Raw genomic sequence first — 17,079 nt, 5'->3', positions numbered from 1 at the left:
CACTGTCTCCTGAACATTTATTATTGGTGTTCATTTACTGCAGTGAAATGCTCCTACATCGGTATTATATAAAGCATTACGTTTTATTGTAGTAAATGAATAGAAATAGGAAATCTCAGCTGCATTTCATTGCTTAAGGAAAAAACCCTGAAATCTTATTCTAAACTTTTTACATTATTATAAAGGTAATTTATAATAGGTGCTTGCCAGGTTTGATTATAGGTACTATATCAAGGCAGCATTTTATAACCCATTTCTCAAAGCTCGTCTGTGGAAGTCAGAGTATAGAGGTTTCCCATAGAGCTGCACATGATATCACACTCAGGCAGTTCATGGAGTGTAAGAAAAATCTTAATGCTTTATCGTTTGACATTTTAACCGAGGAAAAACACACACTTGATAGGTTTAACTTACTGTGACATTTTCTTCTATTTCCCTTCCCCTTCAGGTATCTCCAGGGCAGCTTACTAAAAAGTATAGCTCATGCTCAACAATATTTCTAGATGACAGCACGGTCAGCCAGCCTAATCTTAGAACCACAGTAAAATGGTGAGTACAAGTAGGTTGCCAAGGGCTGAGTGACAGACCCCCTTATCGCTAAAAGCATCCTAGCCATACATAAGTTCATTCATTTGAATTGTCCTTTTCAGTGATCAGGTTAAAAAACTGGTGTCAACTATAGATTGATTTCAAGGACCTAAATATGAATTTTCAGTTTCCATTTTAATCTTAGAGCGCATGATAGAAGGGAAAGTCAGTTAGCAAATAAGAAATCCCAGAAAAAGTATAAATCTTTATTTGACGCGTTTCTGTTGCTAAGCCATTGTTGAACACAGTGAGAAAGAGAGGTGCTTTTGATTGGCTGTTTCTAGAGACAATTATTACTGTATGAGTTGTAGTCCTCAAACAACGTGCACTACTTTGGAAGCTGCTCTTAGAAGAAGGAACAGCTTGTCCCCTGCTGGCACCAAAGCGAATCTGCATTTAAATTTAATTGGAGTTTGTCAGATTTATCCCACTGTGCTTTTTTTTTTTTCCTGCACTCTTTCTGTATGAAATTTTACTTCTCCTTCCTGTCCCCCAAAGAGGGGGAGAATATATCAAACCAGTCTTAAGAAATACACACTCAAGCTTAATTTCTTTGTAGATGAAATTTGTTCAACTGAGGTTTTAACTTAATAGACACATTTAAGTTTTGTTTATATATATATATCTCCAACACACTGTATCACTCACAGCAGAGAACAATAAAAGAGGTGAGGTTTCGGAAACATGGCTGTGGTCAGGCTTATACTTAAGGAGACACGAACAGTGTCATGATGATGGAAACTATTCTTTAATTTCTGGGAGCACCTCATAGTCCACAATTGGAGATGCACTTTCAAAACACCCTAATGATGAACCTTTCAAGCTTATTTAAGAGAAAAAAACCAAACGGGATGCAGAGCTTCTTGCCTCCTCCCTCGCGGTTGTCCACGAAACATTAACATCTCCTTAGGATATGAATGTTGATTTTCCAGAACACAGTTTGGGAAATGCTATTTGAAAATATTAATGTCCTTATCCTTAATTTTATTTGTTGTCTTAATTTTATAAGCTAATTGTATTTTTAATTGGTTTTTAATGTGCCAGCTTTTTTTTTAGCTATTTAAATTCTCAGTAACTTCTACTTTAATTAAAGACAGCAAGTTCACAGTCATAATAATGTAACTTTCCTCTCTTGCTTACAATAATAGTTGCAGTCAAGTCATGTTTCAGCAAAAACTGAGCCCCATCTCTAAAGTCCTGAGTTTGGGCACTTATCACATAATCACTCAATGTTTTTCTTCAGCCAAGACACTGAATCTGTGGGTACAAAAACCACTCTACTTTGGCTAGAGTCGCAGCTTCTTTTGAATTCAAAAGAGTCTGATGTCCAGTATATAATTCAAAAGTACTTTGAAAGTAAACCTTGCTCAGGGACTTCCCTGGTGGTGTAGTGGTTTAAGAATCTGCCTGCCAACGCAGGTGACACAGGTTCGAGCCCTGGTCTGGGAAGATCCCACATGCCGCAGAGCAATTAAACCCGTGCGCCACAACTACTGAGCCTGTGCCGTAGAGCCCGCGAGCCACAACTACTGAGCCCGTGTGCAACTACTGAAGCCCACGCACCTAGAGCCCGTGCCGTGCAACAAGAGAAGCCACCACAGTGAGAAGGCCGCGCACCACGACAAAGAGCAGCCCCCGCTCTTGGCAACTAGAGAAAGCCCGCGCGCAGTAACAAAGACCCCATGCATCCCAAATTAAGTAAAATTAAATAAAATTAAAAAAAAAAAAAAAGATTTACCTTGCTCAGACAAGAAGGTTTCATCCTTTTTTTTCCCGACCTAGTCTAATTTTTGGAAGTACAGTAAATTTTAATTTGCTCTCATGAAGTTTTAGAAATGATCATTCATCACATTCATTATTGGTGAAATAAAGGTTTACTGAGAAAATTAATAGGGCCAATTGGCTTTTAGGAATGATTTTGAAAATGTTTATCATGGGGTTAGTTTTCAGTGGGGTAGCTGTTCTCAGTGGGGTAGGTGAGCCTTATTAGAATCACTTATGCAACTTTTCAAGATATATGTTTCTGGATGCACAAAGTCCACCCGCCTGCCCCCGCCTCCAAGACACAGTGTCTGTGTGTCTGTCTGTCTGTCTGTCTCTCTCTCACCCACGCACACACACCTGTTGACAAGATGGGGAATGATGTGAAGCATGATTATATGGACAAAAGCATCCCGAGTGATTCTCCGATCTTAACCCTAACTCATTCATCCCTAAACTTTGCTGCACGCTGCAGTCATCTGGGGATCTTTAAAAACAGTCCTGATGCCCAAGTCATACCCAGTGCCGGTTAAATCAGAACATCTTGAAGCAGAAGCCAGGCAGTTTTTAAAGCTTCTCAGATGATCCCAGTGTGCAGCTGAGCTTGGGAGCCACTATTTGGTTAGAGGGCAGGAGAAAGAGAACTGCTTCTGATAATTAGTGGGACCTTAGGTAAGTCAGTTTTAAGCCTTGGTTCCCTTATCTGTAAAATGGGTGGTTTAATTAAATGTCATCTACGGTTCAGTGGTCCTTTCCATCATAAAACTTCTAATGCTGTGATTTTAAAATCAATTTGAAGATGAAACTTGGAAGCACTATAGAAGTATCCATCTTTGATGCTAACGGTGTTACAGGCCTTTATACAAGTGCTAAGATTCTATAGACCTATTCTAAAATTCAGATTTGCCTTCCCTCAATTATTTTGAGTTTCATTTTAGACACTGAGAACAAAGGGGAGCATATAACTTAACCAGAGAACCCCTTTGTTGCCTAATATACAACATCTGTGAATAACTTAGGAATATAGTAACTTAAAAAAGACTACCTAAGGACTTGTATCTATCTGTTCGTTAATACTTTATTTAAAATAATTTGGAAATACCTGTCATTAATAGGATACTGTGTAGTATTATGCTGTCTTATTAGCACTGCTTATTTCAGGATAGCTAGACCTATCATCAGTTTTGTGGCTATAAAATTTTGCTATTAAATTTTCTAATAATTATGTAAAAGTGATTTGAAATCATTTTGGTATAGAGCACTTTTATTATTTACTTTTAGGGAAATAATGGAAAACGGATGGGTAGGTGGATAGCGAACTAAATCAACTGAAATGCAGGGGCTAACAAAAAAACCACACACACACACACACACCCCCACACACAAACTACTATATGGCTTAAATTTAAGCATGTGTATAGATAGATATAACTTGTACAGGACAGAAGGTTTTGTGGGTAGAAGGACAAATGACAGGGGACATATGTAATAATTTATATATTATAATAATCAACCAAAACATGCCTTCTAACAGCATATCTAGCATTTTGGGTCTCCTAATTTTGCTAAAAGCTGAAGAACCTAAAACAAGGGGGAAAGCACCCATGTGGTACTGTTCTGAATTCGAGGATTTCGGGGCCACTGGGCCTCTGGAAGGTCTTCCCTCCTTGCTAACCCCTTTTTAAAAATGTCTTCAGGCCTGATATGATAAAAATCAGTGATGACAATGTATTTTTTTTCCTCCACAGTATGACCTTAGCAATATATTACCACATCAAGAACAGGTGAGCTCTTTTGAAACCTATCTTGTTATTCCAGCTAATTAATTTACAAGGTATCAAGTTTAGTGTTAGGTAATAACTATAGATGTTACTGGCATAAGCTTTTATTATTAGAGTGCTTTTATTACAATATAGAAGTGAATCATTTATTTTTCTCTTAGGACCCTTAATTCTTAGGTTACTGAGCATCCCAAAGAGTATTTGTTTATATGGGTTATATTGATAATTTACTGTATTAGAAATTGAAATTGAGAATTTAAAAAATTAAATTCATTGTATATTAAAACAGGGTGTGCCTTAGCACTACTGAAATTTTGAGCTAGATAATGCTTTGTTGTGGGGTGTCGTCCTGTGTGTTATAGGATATATAGCAGCACCCTTGGCCTCTACTCACTAGATGCCAGTAGCACCTTCTTCCCTCCACATTACGACAACCAAAACTGTCTCCAGCCATGGCCAGAAGTCCCCTGGGGGACGAAATCACCCCTGATTGGGAACCCCAGTGTTCAACATAAATCATTTTTTTTAATGAAAAATAACTATTTTCCACAACAAAAAATATTGAGAGAAAAGTATCTCCTCAATAGAAGACAGCTGATTCTCATATCTATTCTGTCTTCAGTCATTTGTTTTGAAGAAACAATATGAAGAAGATCCAGCCGCTTGCAGATATATAGTTGGAAAAAGGTGTATTTTTAAAGCCTTCAGATAATTTGGTATATTCTTTGATACTGTACCAAAAGTCTGCATGTGCTAGTTTCTTAAATTAGTTAAAATGGAATTCTAAATCATATCAATGAACTTGTAATAAATACTATGTTAAATTAATACCCATTGATCTGTCATGCATACTGAGTAGATCTTTTTACCTGTACCTGACTTTATAATATTATACATTGGTCATTTGGAAAGTATTGGTTCACATTTCTTTAGACAGTGTCAAAAACTCACTTTTGTTAGTATCACCACCAGTCTTACCAGAAAAGTCTTTTAAGTGTTGAGAAGTTGTCAAGTTCACAATCGAAGGTAGAAGTTTTCCAAAACTCCTGATATTTTTAGCTTGATGGCTTGAATTTTATCATTGGCAACAAATAACTTTAGAGTTATTTTCCTTGAAGTGACAGGCTCACTTTGTTCATTTTTGAAAGAATGACTGTGTCAGTTGTACATTCAAATAACGATGGTGTTCGATGAAAAAAGTGTTTCAAATAAAGATGGTGTTCTATGAAAAAAATGACTTACCGCCAAGTCACAAGTGCTTTTCCTTAACACAGCCATATTTCAGTATGTAAAAGTGCTTAATGCATACTTTCCACTTATTCAGAATATTAAAAAGAAGGACCAAGGTTTAAGAACACTATTAATTTTTACTCTTTTATCAAGGATGTTCTTCAAGCAGATTTTTTAACTGCAAGTGGCAGTGAATAATTGAATGACTTCTAATTCAGTTTGGTACCACTGCCTTGATTCATGCTCAGAAACCAGCAGTTTTACCCACTTTTGCTTTTATACATCCATAGCAAATGTCACACAATGTGAAGGGCAGGTAGTGTCTTAGTATTCTTATAAAAGCAGTTTTGACCTCTTGGGCCTCCTGAAGGAGGGGATAGGGGAGAATCCCAGAGGCCTGCAGACCACATTTAGAGAACCACTGTTCAAATGAGCGCAGTGTATTAGTGTGGTGAAATTTTAAATTAAAAAGCCTGGTTTCTTTTAAAATAAAAAGACAATTACATTTTTAACTCAAACTATTTAAAAGAGACAAGAAGAAATACACAAGAAGAATATAAAGAACTAAAGAGAAAAAAACGGGAAAAAACCATGAATCTCATATTCACATTGATTGAAGTGAGAAGAATTTATTGCCCACCACCACTGCTTCATAAAATGTTCTTGCATATTCCAGTGTGAGGTTAGAGGGGTGAAAATATATTGGTTTACTAGCATTGCCTGTTAGGGAGGGTCAGTGCTTATAGAGGCAACTCTGGCTGGTTGTTGTAGACAAGGTTTCACAGAACTTGATGTGCTGAGTAAAAATAGGTCAGGAAACCTTTCTAAGGGTGGAATCCAGGAGAAGAATTTATAAAACTGTTTGCTTCGTTGAAGGTTAAGCTTCCTCTACCCCTCTCTCTACTCCTAGCCGATATTTTACTAAGATAGTAAGTCCTGAATTAATTTTTTAAATGCACATTCTTATTTTATAGAGTTGCAGATAGATCCTTGGATATTTTTGATGAGAGATTACATCCACTCACAGTAAGTGTCAGTTTTATTGAAGTGGTATTTTTCTCTTATACAGTTGTGTTTATTTCATGCTGATTTGCTTTGAAATTAATTACTAGAAGAAAATTACTTCCTCCAGCTCGAAGTCAAATTCATCTTCCTTTAAGTCTTCTTCCCCACGCCATGTTGTGTCTAGTCATTTTCCCGAAGGCGTGTTGTATAAGGGGTTGATGGATATGAACCAAGTTGCACTTTGTGTGAATAGTGAGCAGGTAAGTAAACATACCCAAGTAACAGAAAATGTATCTTTTTAAAGGATGATGTTCCATAGCATCAAACAATATAAATATTTGTAAATAAACCTAATATGATAAGGCCTCTAAGAAGAAAATTAGAAAACTGTTTACATTTTAAACGAATTAAAATGACAAAGTTTTAAAATTCACTTCTCCGGGTGCTCTGTGGCCACACGTGGCTGGCGACTGCTGTACAGGACAGCACATTCTTAGAGCCTTATGGTTACAGGACACTGGAAATGTGTTTTCAAAGTTGACTACAGAAAAGTATGACATATGGTGATCAGCAAGACTTTTGAGCCTAAAAGTATTGGGTTGGCCAAAAAGTTTGTTTGGTTAGTGAATATATTGTTCAATAAAATGCTTGGTGAAAATGAAAACTGTGTCTTTTATTTTTACTTAAAACCAAATGAACTTTTTGGCCAACCCAATAGTTTACATTTGGTTAGAATTCTGTGGGGAGGAACGTGGAAATACATAAATTTTCTGCGGTTGTGCCTGTATTTTTCTTTAATGAATGGTGGTGAGTACTGGATCACTGTGGTATTTTAGGATCCCATTGTTTAGATTTAAAAGACTACAAGACATGTCACCCAATCAGAATTATTTTAAGGGGCACGTGGGCCCAAGTGTGAAGACTGCTATCTTAAGGGTACTTTTAAGTATTTTTCTTCCGTGGATACTTAAATTGCATTTTTTCTCCCTTCAGCGAGAAAAGATTCCAGAGGAATACTTCGAGCATGATCCTGAACACAAATTCATTTACGGATTTGTTCATACTCTTTCTAGTGCCGCACAGCTAACTGCTGAAGGTGCAGTAGTAACTTTGGTAAGATATTTTTTCTTTCATAAAGCATCTGTAGAAATTTCTGTCTTGTACACATGGTATGGTCCTGTTTTTCCCAAATGAAAGTAGGTTCCTGAAACGATCATTAGAACTTTATTAAGAGAAACCTATCAAAAGAAAGTAAAGTATACACATTTGAGCTTTAATCATCATTATGATTTAAAACGTTGCCATTGCTTTTCTCATCACAAAACAATTGCTATTAAAGGCAGCAGGAGAGATTTCTGGTTTCTCCTTCCACACCTGAGGGGACACACGCACGCACAGTGCACACACGCACACACAGACGACGCGTGTGGTGGTGGTGGGGCGGGGCAATCACTGAGCGCTCTGGTCCACAGGCAGAAACAGGTTCCGGGCAGTTTGAAGCTGAGTCCCAGACTGCACTGCCTAGGCAGTTCTGATGTGTGTCCTGACTGAGAACTACTGCCCTCAGTTCTCTGTTCCTTGGATAATGGATAATGGTGTTAACCATCCCTGCTGTCCTCTTATTGCCTGCATGTGAAGTTGCCCAGGACTAGGGTGCCAGTAGGACTTCAGAAGGCTTTACTCTAGTTAGCCTGCTAAGCTACAGCTGTGTAAGGACCTTTTTGTCATCCATTCCTAATTCCTATGGTAAGATTTTATCATTTGAATAATAAATCATATTCAAGTGAGAGGTAGTTGGGATTGTTTTACTCCTCCCTATAGCAAACCTGTAGGGGGGAAAGTCAGCTGCGTGGTCTGCAGGGAAGGAATACTTAGGCCACTCACTGCCTGCTCCTATCAAGGCAGAATTTAGGACAGGAGGCTTGTCCTTTTGAAAAGAGACCCCTCAGTGGGTACTGGATCAGACACAGGCCTTTTCTTGGCGCTACAGGCCACTTGGAGTGCTTAGCACATGCTTGAGAGAGGCAGGAATGGTGCTTGCATATGGAGAGCTAGGAAATGCAGGAAGGAGAGTATTTGGGTTGGAAGAGGGGCATTTCTTTGTAGCCAAGTTAAGCTTGATGTACCTGCGAGACAGCAGAATGGCAGTGTCTAGTAATCATTTGAATATATGGGATTGGAGCATGAATCTGAGCTAGAGGGAGGGAATTAAGTGTAGCTGTTAAAATGCAGAGAAAGTATGTAAAATAAAAAGTGGGTAGAAGATAGATCCTACTAGAGACTGTCAGCACTTAAGGGACAGATCCCCAGAGGAGTGGCTACAGTGGTAGGAAACCCAGCAGAGAACCCTAAGAGACACCAGGAGAGGTTCAAGAAGGAGAGTATGGTCCAAACGCTAAATGCTACCAAGAAGTTGCTCATGTCATAAATACCATGTCACTGAATACCTACTCTGTGTCACTTTTCTACATGTGGGGGGTGGAGGAGAGAACAAGTTGGATAAATAAAGTTCTCGCCTTTATGGAGCAAGTGTGGAAGACGTAAATTTTTTTTTTTTTTTTTTTTTATCGGAGTACAGTTGATTTACAGTGTTGTGTTAGTTTCAGGTGTATAGCAAAGTATAAGTGTTTTTTTTTAATGAGTGTTTTTTAAAAGATGACTATTTCAAGTGGTGGTAAAAACCATGAAGAGAAAGCAAGGTAAAGGGATAAAGTGATTAGAGGGGCTTACTAGAAAGCTCAGGAAGAGCCTCTTTAAAGAGGTAATGTTTGAACCCAGGACCTGGCTGAACTGAGGAAGATCAGGTACGCTGGCATTACGGGCAGAGGGGACAAGTGCAAGGCTCTGAGACAGGAACTTGTTCTGTGTGTTCAAGGAAAAGCAAGGTGGCCATTGTGATCCGAGCGGGGAATGAGGGAAAGAGCATAGGTGATGAGGTCACGGAAGGACAAGGCCGTACCGCACAGGGCCTCGTAACTTGCAGGCCACGGGAAGAAGGTATTTGTTTGATGGGAAGCCTCTGGCAGATCTGGAGCAGGCGCATAAAGTACTCTTAATTTAAGAGGCTCTCCTGGCTGCTTTGGGGAGAACAGACTGTAGTCTGTTGGGAGGCAGAGAAGTTAGGCAGTGGCAGCGATACAAGTCAGAAGTGACAGACAGAAAAGCGGTCAGGGTACCAGTGAAGGTAGAGATAACAAGAAGTCCTAACAGATTGGAGCAGGATACACTCAAGTGCAGGTTTTTGGTCTCAGCGACTGGGCGTGTGGCAGTGCTCTTTCATTTATGAGGGAAGGCCTGGGGAGTGGAGCTCTGGGACGAAGAGCTCTGGGTTGTTTGTGTGAAGGCACCGGTGACCACGGCAAGAGTAGTCTCTGTAGAGTGGTAGCAGCAGGAGGCTGACTGAAGTGGGTTAAGGAGAGGATGGGAGATGAGGAGCTGGCCTCAGGCCTGAGGACGCCGTCTAGGGGCAGTGGGGGACAGGCTGGGGACATGGAAGCATTCACACTGGAGGAAGCCTCTGACAGGGAGAAGTTGTTCAAAAGGAGACTAACTGTGGGCACAGTGCTCTGCAGAAGTGAGGTGGGATCAACTTCATTCATAGGAGAGTTAGCTTCAGTGAAAAGAAAGAAATCTCGCTTCCTCCGAGACAGGAGGGCAAGTGGGATAAATGAATATCAGCACGTGTACCAAGTTTGCCAGTACAAAGGTGAGAGGAAGTTGAGAGATTGCCAGTGTCGTTTCAGTGCCTCTGATGAGTCCCATAAAGTAGAGAGTTGAACCTTGCGGGGAGAGTCGTTCTTAGGGTACTAGAGAGTGCTGAGTTCTTTGGGGAATGGGAGCCGAATTTCACTAAGAACATATAATCTCAATACCCGTGTTTGAAAACACAGTAGAGTTTGGAGGGCATGGGCGAATCTGAGCTGTCAATCTGATAACCCTTCAGAGAGTAAACAGACTCTTTCAAACTGGACATTTTTCTTTTTGTCAAATGGCATATACACTCTTCTACAGAGGTAACAACAAATCACAGCTTACCTCTCTAATCTTTGCTCAGCTGTTAACTCCATCCAGTTCTTTGTAGGGTAGACATTTGATACATGTAAAAGAAACCGTGAAATCATCTCACAAACCGGCAGGTTTAGAGGAGCCCCAGGGATACAGACACAGGCAGGTCTTCCCACCTTAAAACCAAAAGAATTGACTAAGCTGCAGATTATGTAAGACAGAAATGAATAATGAAATGATAATGGAGATGTGAAAAATTGGGGCTATGAAAAGGACTACCCTTTGTATGCATGTGTGTTCCTTCAAAAGGCACTAAAATATGGGAATACTTGACAGTTGTAAAGCCCCTTTGTACTGCCTGTCCTGCTGTGCCACGCAGCAGCCACTGGGAGGCTCTCTTGACCACCAGTTTTTATCTTCAAGTTCATGCCACAAAAGGACTGGTGAGTGACTCTGAAGAGAAGGTAAAGATGTGCTCAGTCTTACCAGAATTTTACACACTCAAGCGTTATGTAAAATCGCCATGCAACCACCACCAGTCTTGTAGTTAACATTGCACGTGATAGGCACTCAAGCATTTACTGAACAGTTGAAGTCGACACTGGGCTGTATGTGCTGCCCTTGACAAGTGGGAAGGTAATAATACAATGCGTGTCTTTAGAATGCCCTTTGCTGAGATGTCCTTTCATTCCTGTGACCAAAATTGGGTTGGAAATTCACACGGGCAGAGTAGAAATATCAGACTCACAGAAATATCTGACTTACAACTGTGACCTGGCCTCTGGCCTTGGCTTGGCTGAGCAAAGTCTTTGTAGAACCTAGGAATAAAAGGGGTGTCAAAAAGAGATGAAATCTGTCATTCCTAACAATTCTTATCACAGCACTTAAACTGAACGAAAATCAAAGATCAGTGCTCTACTTTTGCAGGTTTACTTAGAAAGGCTTTTAACTTATGCTGAGATCGACATTTGCCCCACTAACTGGAAAAGAATTGTTTTGGGAGCCATTCTTCTTGCCTCCGAGTTTTGGGACGATCGGGCTGTATGGAATGTGGACGACTGCCAGATCCTCAAGGACGTTACAGTTGAGGACATGTGAGTTTGTAAGGTTACCGTGAACTTTCTAACCATTTTCCAATACCTCATTTGCTCTCATAAAGTTTACATTTTTAAGAAATGTTACATTTTAAGAAAGGTTACCTTGTGCAGAGAGCTGAAATAGACATAAAATTACAGCCTTCTTTCTATCTAGCTGTAGTATAACAATTTGTATTTCCCCTCATTCATTGGTAGGTCTTGATGTGTTATTGTTGTAATATTCTGCTTGAGAAATTGAAATTATTTTTCTGGTGGTTTTTGCCAAACATTTTACAAGCTCACTACCAGAGCAACATGGTACAGTAAGTAACTTGACAGCTTTCTTAAAGCTGTCTACCAGGTCCAGTCCATTTTTAAGGGGCACATGCCTGGTCTTTGAAGCAAGTGGCCACTGTTAAGGTCTTAGGGCCTCTAGACTACTGACAGGTTATAATTTCAACCTGAGTCACACATTGTGTATTTGCTTTTGCTGGTCTTTTTCTCCTTTTTATCTGAGGTTCTGTTGTTACAGAAACTATGATGTACAGGTAGCCACATATAAAGGTTTCAGATCCCTGTGTTCCTGTCTCCTCCCCTAAAGTCTGCTGAGCTAGGAAACACCTACCTCTCAGGTCGTCCGGGAAGCATCCCTGGGGCCTCACCCAGGGCACTCAGCAAACACAGCGGCACTTTGTGGGGCCTTGAGTTAACTAGGCAGGTTCTCCTCACAGATGGCACGCTCACATTGGCATGAAACGCCAGGCTTCCAATCTGGCTCTGGTGAAGGGCCCCAAGGGTGGGAAGCAGGATGAGCCAGAGAGGTAATTCCAGCAGACTCTCGAAGTGCCCGCTTGACAGTGAACCTGTCTTTGTGGGTGGCATTCAGGAAAATGTGAAAGGACACCTCTTGATTATATTGGACAGCAGCGGCCGATCAAGATGGCAGGCAGGGGCAAGAGTTTGTTTTTGTTACCTTTGCCCCTTACCCTAGATAATTCACAATTACCAAAGTGCATATTTACAGCTGAAGCGAGGAAAGCTGTGACTAAGAGAAGGGACCAGTGACTGTCAGTAGCTGTCAAAGTGGCTTTTGGTGAAAATGCCCACTTTGGTGATCATGTAAACCAGGTGGTCGTGGTGATATTGCTGGTAGCAATCTTAGCAAACAGTGGAACAGCAGATAATGAATTTGAAATGAATAGAAGTACTTTTGGAAGTTGCAGAAACTAAAGTGACGTTGACCAACACTATCATCAGTCTTTGAACTGGTCCCTTGAAGGAAGGAAAATTTGTAATCGTGAACACCATCCCTGCCATGATGGCAGCTGAAATTTTCTCAGAATCTGCAGCTGAGCTGACTGGGGCTCTGGTTCCAGGTACAACATCCGAGAACATGCAGGGAAACGTGTGGGTGTTCATAGACATTGAGCCCAGGAGCATTGGCGGCACTGTCCAGCTATGAAGAAACTAATTCTAAACAACGCTTTTCTGTGTAGAACGGAGAATCACCAGGAGTTATGTTTATAATAGGCTGCTTTTGTTTATGATCTTTGGGAGTTGGAAAGCATTACAACAAAGTGTTTAATACACATTTGTTTCATCCCTCTGCTGTTGACTACTATTTGTAATGGTCTCATTTTGAGTCTGAATTGAAAAATTGCTGTCTATCAGCTTTTCCTTAAAACTTTCTAACATCTCTGTGTCTTGTTAAATATATATTTCCCTTCAAAAGAGTAAGTTAAACTGAGCAGCTGCTGTTCAGACAGTTTGCTGCGCCTGTAAGTGGTAGGCTCTTCAGCCACCTAGCCATTTACAAACAGCAAAAAACACAGAAGATGCATATTCTGTAGGCATAATGCTTTTCTTCAGTGATTAAAGCTCTATTAATAGACATGTTAATCCTATGAAGTACTGTATTTCCACACAATTAAAATGTATTAGTGGAGAAAATATAAAAGGGATAGTGAAGTGCATTTATTCCTGTAGTAAATTAAGTCCTGATTAGCTGATTATCAAAACATTATCTGATTTACATTTCTATAGACTTCTGGCCGTATGAACAGGAAATTAATTTTGGAAGTAGGTTCAGTTAGGTTTAAAGTTCAACAAATGAGAAACCTCATTTCTGCTCATACTCTGCTCTCCATACAGGAGAACATGGAGCATTTGTTGATTTATCCAATGGATAAAATATTAACACTTGAAAACCAAGAAACCAAATGTATTGTAAAATAAGCCACTTGCATGTTTGTTTGGGTATTTATCATTTTTATCTAATCAACTCTCTAAAGTGATTGCTGTGAAAAGTGGTAAGATTTACTCTAACTTTATATTTATTTACTTAAACATTTGGCAAGCAAATGGCTGGATATGGTCATATAGCAGAAGCCTGCTCCCAGCACTCTACTTTCCCACTTCATTGAATTCGCCCTCTGTGGGCGTGTGCAGTCTGTCCTGGCAAGGGGCGGTAGGTCTGAACATTCTGGGCTGCTCTCCTAACACCGGGGGCAACAACTGCTCTATCAGAGGTCGTATCGTAAAGTGGGTTTAGTCTAGCTGAGACATAATCTTACTGCCTTCCTAAGCTTAAAGAGTGCATCCTGTCCTGTCATGGTGACGACAACTCACCCTAGTAAGGTTTTAAGGTGAACAGAAACTTGCATTATGCCCTTTGACACAGCCCCATGCACGGGGTGGGGGTGGGGGTGGGGGGATTCCCTTTCCCATCGAATGTAGCTTATTTATTTATTTACTTGAGATGAATCCTTGTTGCCTCAAGAGTTTTCCCCCCTCAGAGATAATAGCAGTGGCTCTCGATGGATCCATTTGTTGCCGTGGTGATGTGCCCACTCCTTTTGTTGGCTCGTCTCTACTTCAGTAAGCCCCTTCCTGTCACCAGCCCGGTGAAAATGTCTGCAAGTTCTTCAGAGCTAATAAACAGCATACATCATTCCTTTCAACTGATCACTAGAGCGGGGCCTCGTGAGTGAGTGTGGAGCATGAATCGTACAGCTGCACTAATGGAACTCTGAAGAATGAGCCCCTGAGTCAGCAGCATGAGTGCATAAGAGGGCCATGACCTCTTCCCCCTTGTCCCAGACTCAAAGTGCTGGGACGCAGAAAGGACCACAAATAGCTGTACCTTGTTTGCACATTAGGGTATTAATCCAGCTGGGTAGCCATTATTGGTTTCAAAACAGTATTTAGAGCCATCCTAGTAGCTCAGAATGGTATTTTTGAAGATAGCCCAGTTGACTAAAATTGTCCTGTGTTGGTTTTGTCTTCTCCTCCTCCCCCAGGAATGAGATGGAAAGGCACTTCGTGGAGCTACTTCAGTTTAATATTAATGTTCCTTTCAGTGTGTATGCCAAATACTACTTTGACCTTCGCTCCTTAGCAGATGACAACAACCTGAATGTTCTATTCACTCCTCTTAGCAAAGAAAGAGCACAGAACTTAGAGGTAAGGCTGTGAAATCACTAACTGGGGTTTTCTGTCAGCCACCGAAGCCACACCTGTAGCTAAATTATATTAAGCAGTGATTAGGAAAATGGAAAGCTGTTAACAGTTTGAAGAGCTTATTGACCCGTTGGCATCATATTTCCTGTGTCTTTTATGGTTTATACAGGGATCCCACATTATAAAAAAAAAAATTGTCTCTTCTGTAACCATAATTCAGAATACTTTCAATCATATTTAATCTGTTCTTAATGGTTTTCCATTTGAACCTCTACACTTACATATAACCGTACATGAATAATTTCTTAAAATTGTATCCCTAATCAGATGTACCTACAGAATCTACTTACCACTCTTAACTGTCTGTTTTTTTTTTAATAATTGATGTTTTGGACTATTTCTACTGTCTTGATATTTTTAATAAATAAATAAATGTATTTATTTATTTATGGCTGCATTGGGTCTTCGCTGCTGCACGCGGGCTTTCTCTAGCTGCGGCGGGCGGGGGCTGCTCTTCATTGCGGTGCGCAGGCTTCTCATTGCAGTGGCTGCCCTTGTTGCAGAGCACGGGCTCTAGAGCGCAGGGTCAGTAGTTGTGGCGCACGGGCTTAGTTGCTCCTCGGCATGTGGGATCTTCCCGGACCAGGGCCCAAATCCGTGTCCCCTGCATTGGCAGGCGGATTCTTAACCACTGCGCCACCAGGGAATTCCCTCTTAACTGTTTTTTACTCAGCTTGCAGTTCGTGTGTGTGTGTGAGTGTGTGTATGTGTGTGTGTGTGTGTGTGTGTGTGTATCACAGTTCAGTCCCATGAGTTTATTAGACAAAGCATCCGTGGCTAACCTGAGAGACCTATACTTGGAAGGTATAATGTGGATTCAGATACTGGATGTAGAAAGTACATGAGTTTTTAATATAAATGGTAACGTACATGGAACAACGTAATACTTATGGCTTATGATTTTTGGTGGGTATACAGCAAAATTCACAACTGAAATGAACACATTTAAAATTGATACTTTCTGTGGTACCTTGGTGGTACTTTAGAATAAGATGTTTTTCTACCATAATTTATGTGCAAGTGAAATAGCACCTTTCAGCGCTTGTCATTAGACCTCTCCTACCTTCAGCACATACCTACCTGATTAAAATTTTCTTAGAGTATGTAATAACTAATGAAAACTGAAGAGAAGTTGAATAGCTGAGTAAACACTGATTTTGCCCAAGTGTATGTCCATTACGTTTAAGGATCACGTGTGTAGGTAACAGATGATATTGCTATTAGGAGCCTATCATTAGGAAGCCAATTTTTAAGTAACTCTAAGTTATTAGGGCAAGTTACCCCTTGCCCCAGCAATCTAATCATAGCCCTTAAAGGTTATTACCTTAGGGAACTGTCAGTTAGTGTAGATATCAGCTATCCAAAGTAGCAGTAACTATGAACTTATCTAAACGAATGGAGATGTGTGGCTTATCAATGATGCTTTTTTTGTTTTTTTAAGGTCCGAACATTTTTTTCCCCCCTAATTATACCTATGTTCTACCTGATTGACTTTCCTAGGCCATTTCCAGATTGTGTGACGACAAATACAAAGACGTGTGTAGAGCTGCTATGAGAAGGTCTTTCAGCGCTGATCATTTCATTGGTATTCGGCGCTCCAATGCCATCCTCTCTTAAGGGAGAAGTGAGGGGTTGTAACATCATAAACCCCTCGAAACAAAGACTGGAGAAATATCACCTCTCCTGCTCAGAAACCAGCAAAGTTAGTATTTTCACCTTAAAGAAAGACATTGAATTCAAGAGACTCATGGACAAGCGAAGATTATGCTCATAGGAAAGAACGGGACCTCGTCAATGTAACACGCTCTTCTGTCCTTTTTATTGTAAACAGAGTTACAAAAACCACTCCAAAGCTAAAAGCTCCCAATCCACGCACAGATATCTGCTCCCAATCCACGCACAGATATCTGATAGCTGTGAGCTATGTGAGGTTTTTTAATTAATAGTTTAAATTTTTAGACTTTAAAGACACTAGCTATATAACTTCTATGTTTTTCTTACCTCACTGTCCCATACTGCTGCATATTCCTTTAGAATCAGTGCAGTATTACCATCAAAAAATGGGACTCCAAAAAAAAAAAAAGTAAAAAAACAAAAAAAGAAAAAAAAACAAA

The 17,079-nt window shown here is 40.2% G+C and overlaps 1 protein-coding gene and 1 long non-coding RNA gene across 2 annotated transcripts in view; one reads left to right on the top strand and one right to left on the bottom strand.

Annotated features, from left to right (window-relative positions):
• The window catches only part of LOC309653481 (cyclin-Y-like protein 1), a 228,389-nt gene that overhangs the window by 16,970 nt on the left and 194,340 nt on the right, over positions 1–17,079 (top strand). The window contains exons 4-10 of the mRNA XM_082478442.1: positions 449–549; positions 4,098–4,133; positions 6,335–6,386; positions 7,359–7,478; positions 11,298–11,464; positions 14,746–14,908; positions 16,466–17,048. Coding sequence (XP_082334568.1) covers positions 449–549; positions 4,098–4,133; positions 6,335–6,386; positions 7,359–7,478; positions 11,298–11,464; positions 14,746–14,908; positions 16,466–16,582 — 756 coding nt within the window. The 3' untranslated portion in view covers positions 16,583–17,048. The remainder of the gene's footprint in view (positions 1–448; positions 550–4,097; positions 4,134–6,334; positions 6,387–7,358; positions 7,479–11,297; positions 11,465–14,745; positions 14,909–16,465; positions 17,049–17,079) is intronic.
• LOC309653482 overlaps positions 1–17,079 on the bottom strand; it is a 194,329-nt gene that overhangs the window by 177,084 nt on the left and 166 nt on the right. The gene's annotated exons all lie outside the window — the stretch shown is intronic.

This window comes from Balaenoptera physalus, assembly GCF_965194825.1.
Source record: "Balaenoptera physalus genome assembly, contig: HAP1_SCAFFOLD_688, whole genome shotgun sequence".
Lineage (NCBI taxonomy): Eukaryota > Metazoa > Chordata > Mammalia > Artiodactyla > Balaenopteridae > Balaenoptera > Balaenoptera physalus.
This window is presented reverse-complemented; position numbering and strand designations above follow the sequence as displayed.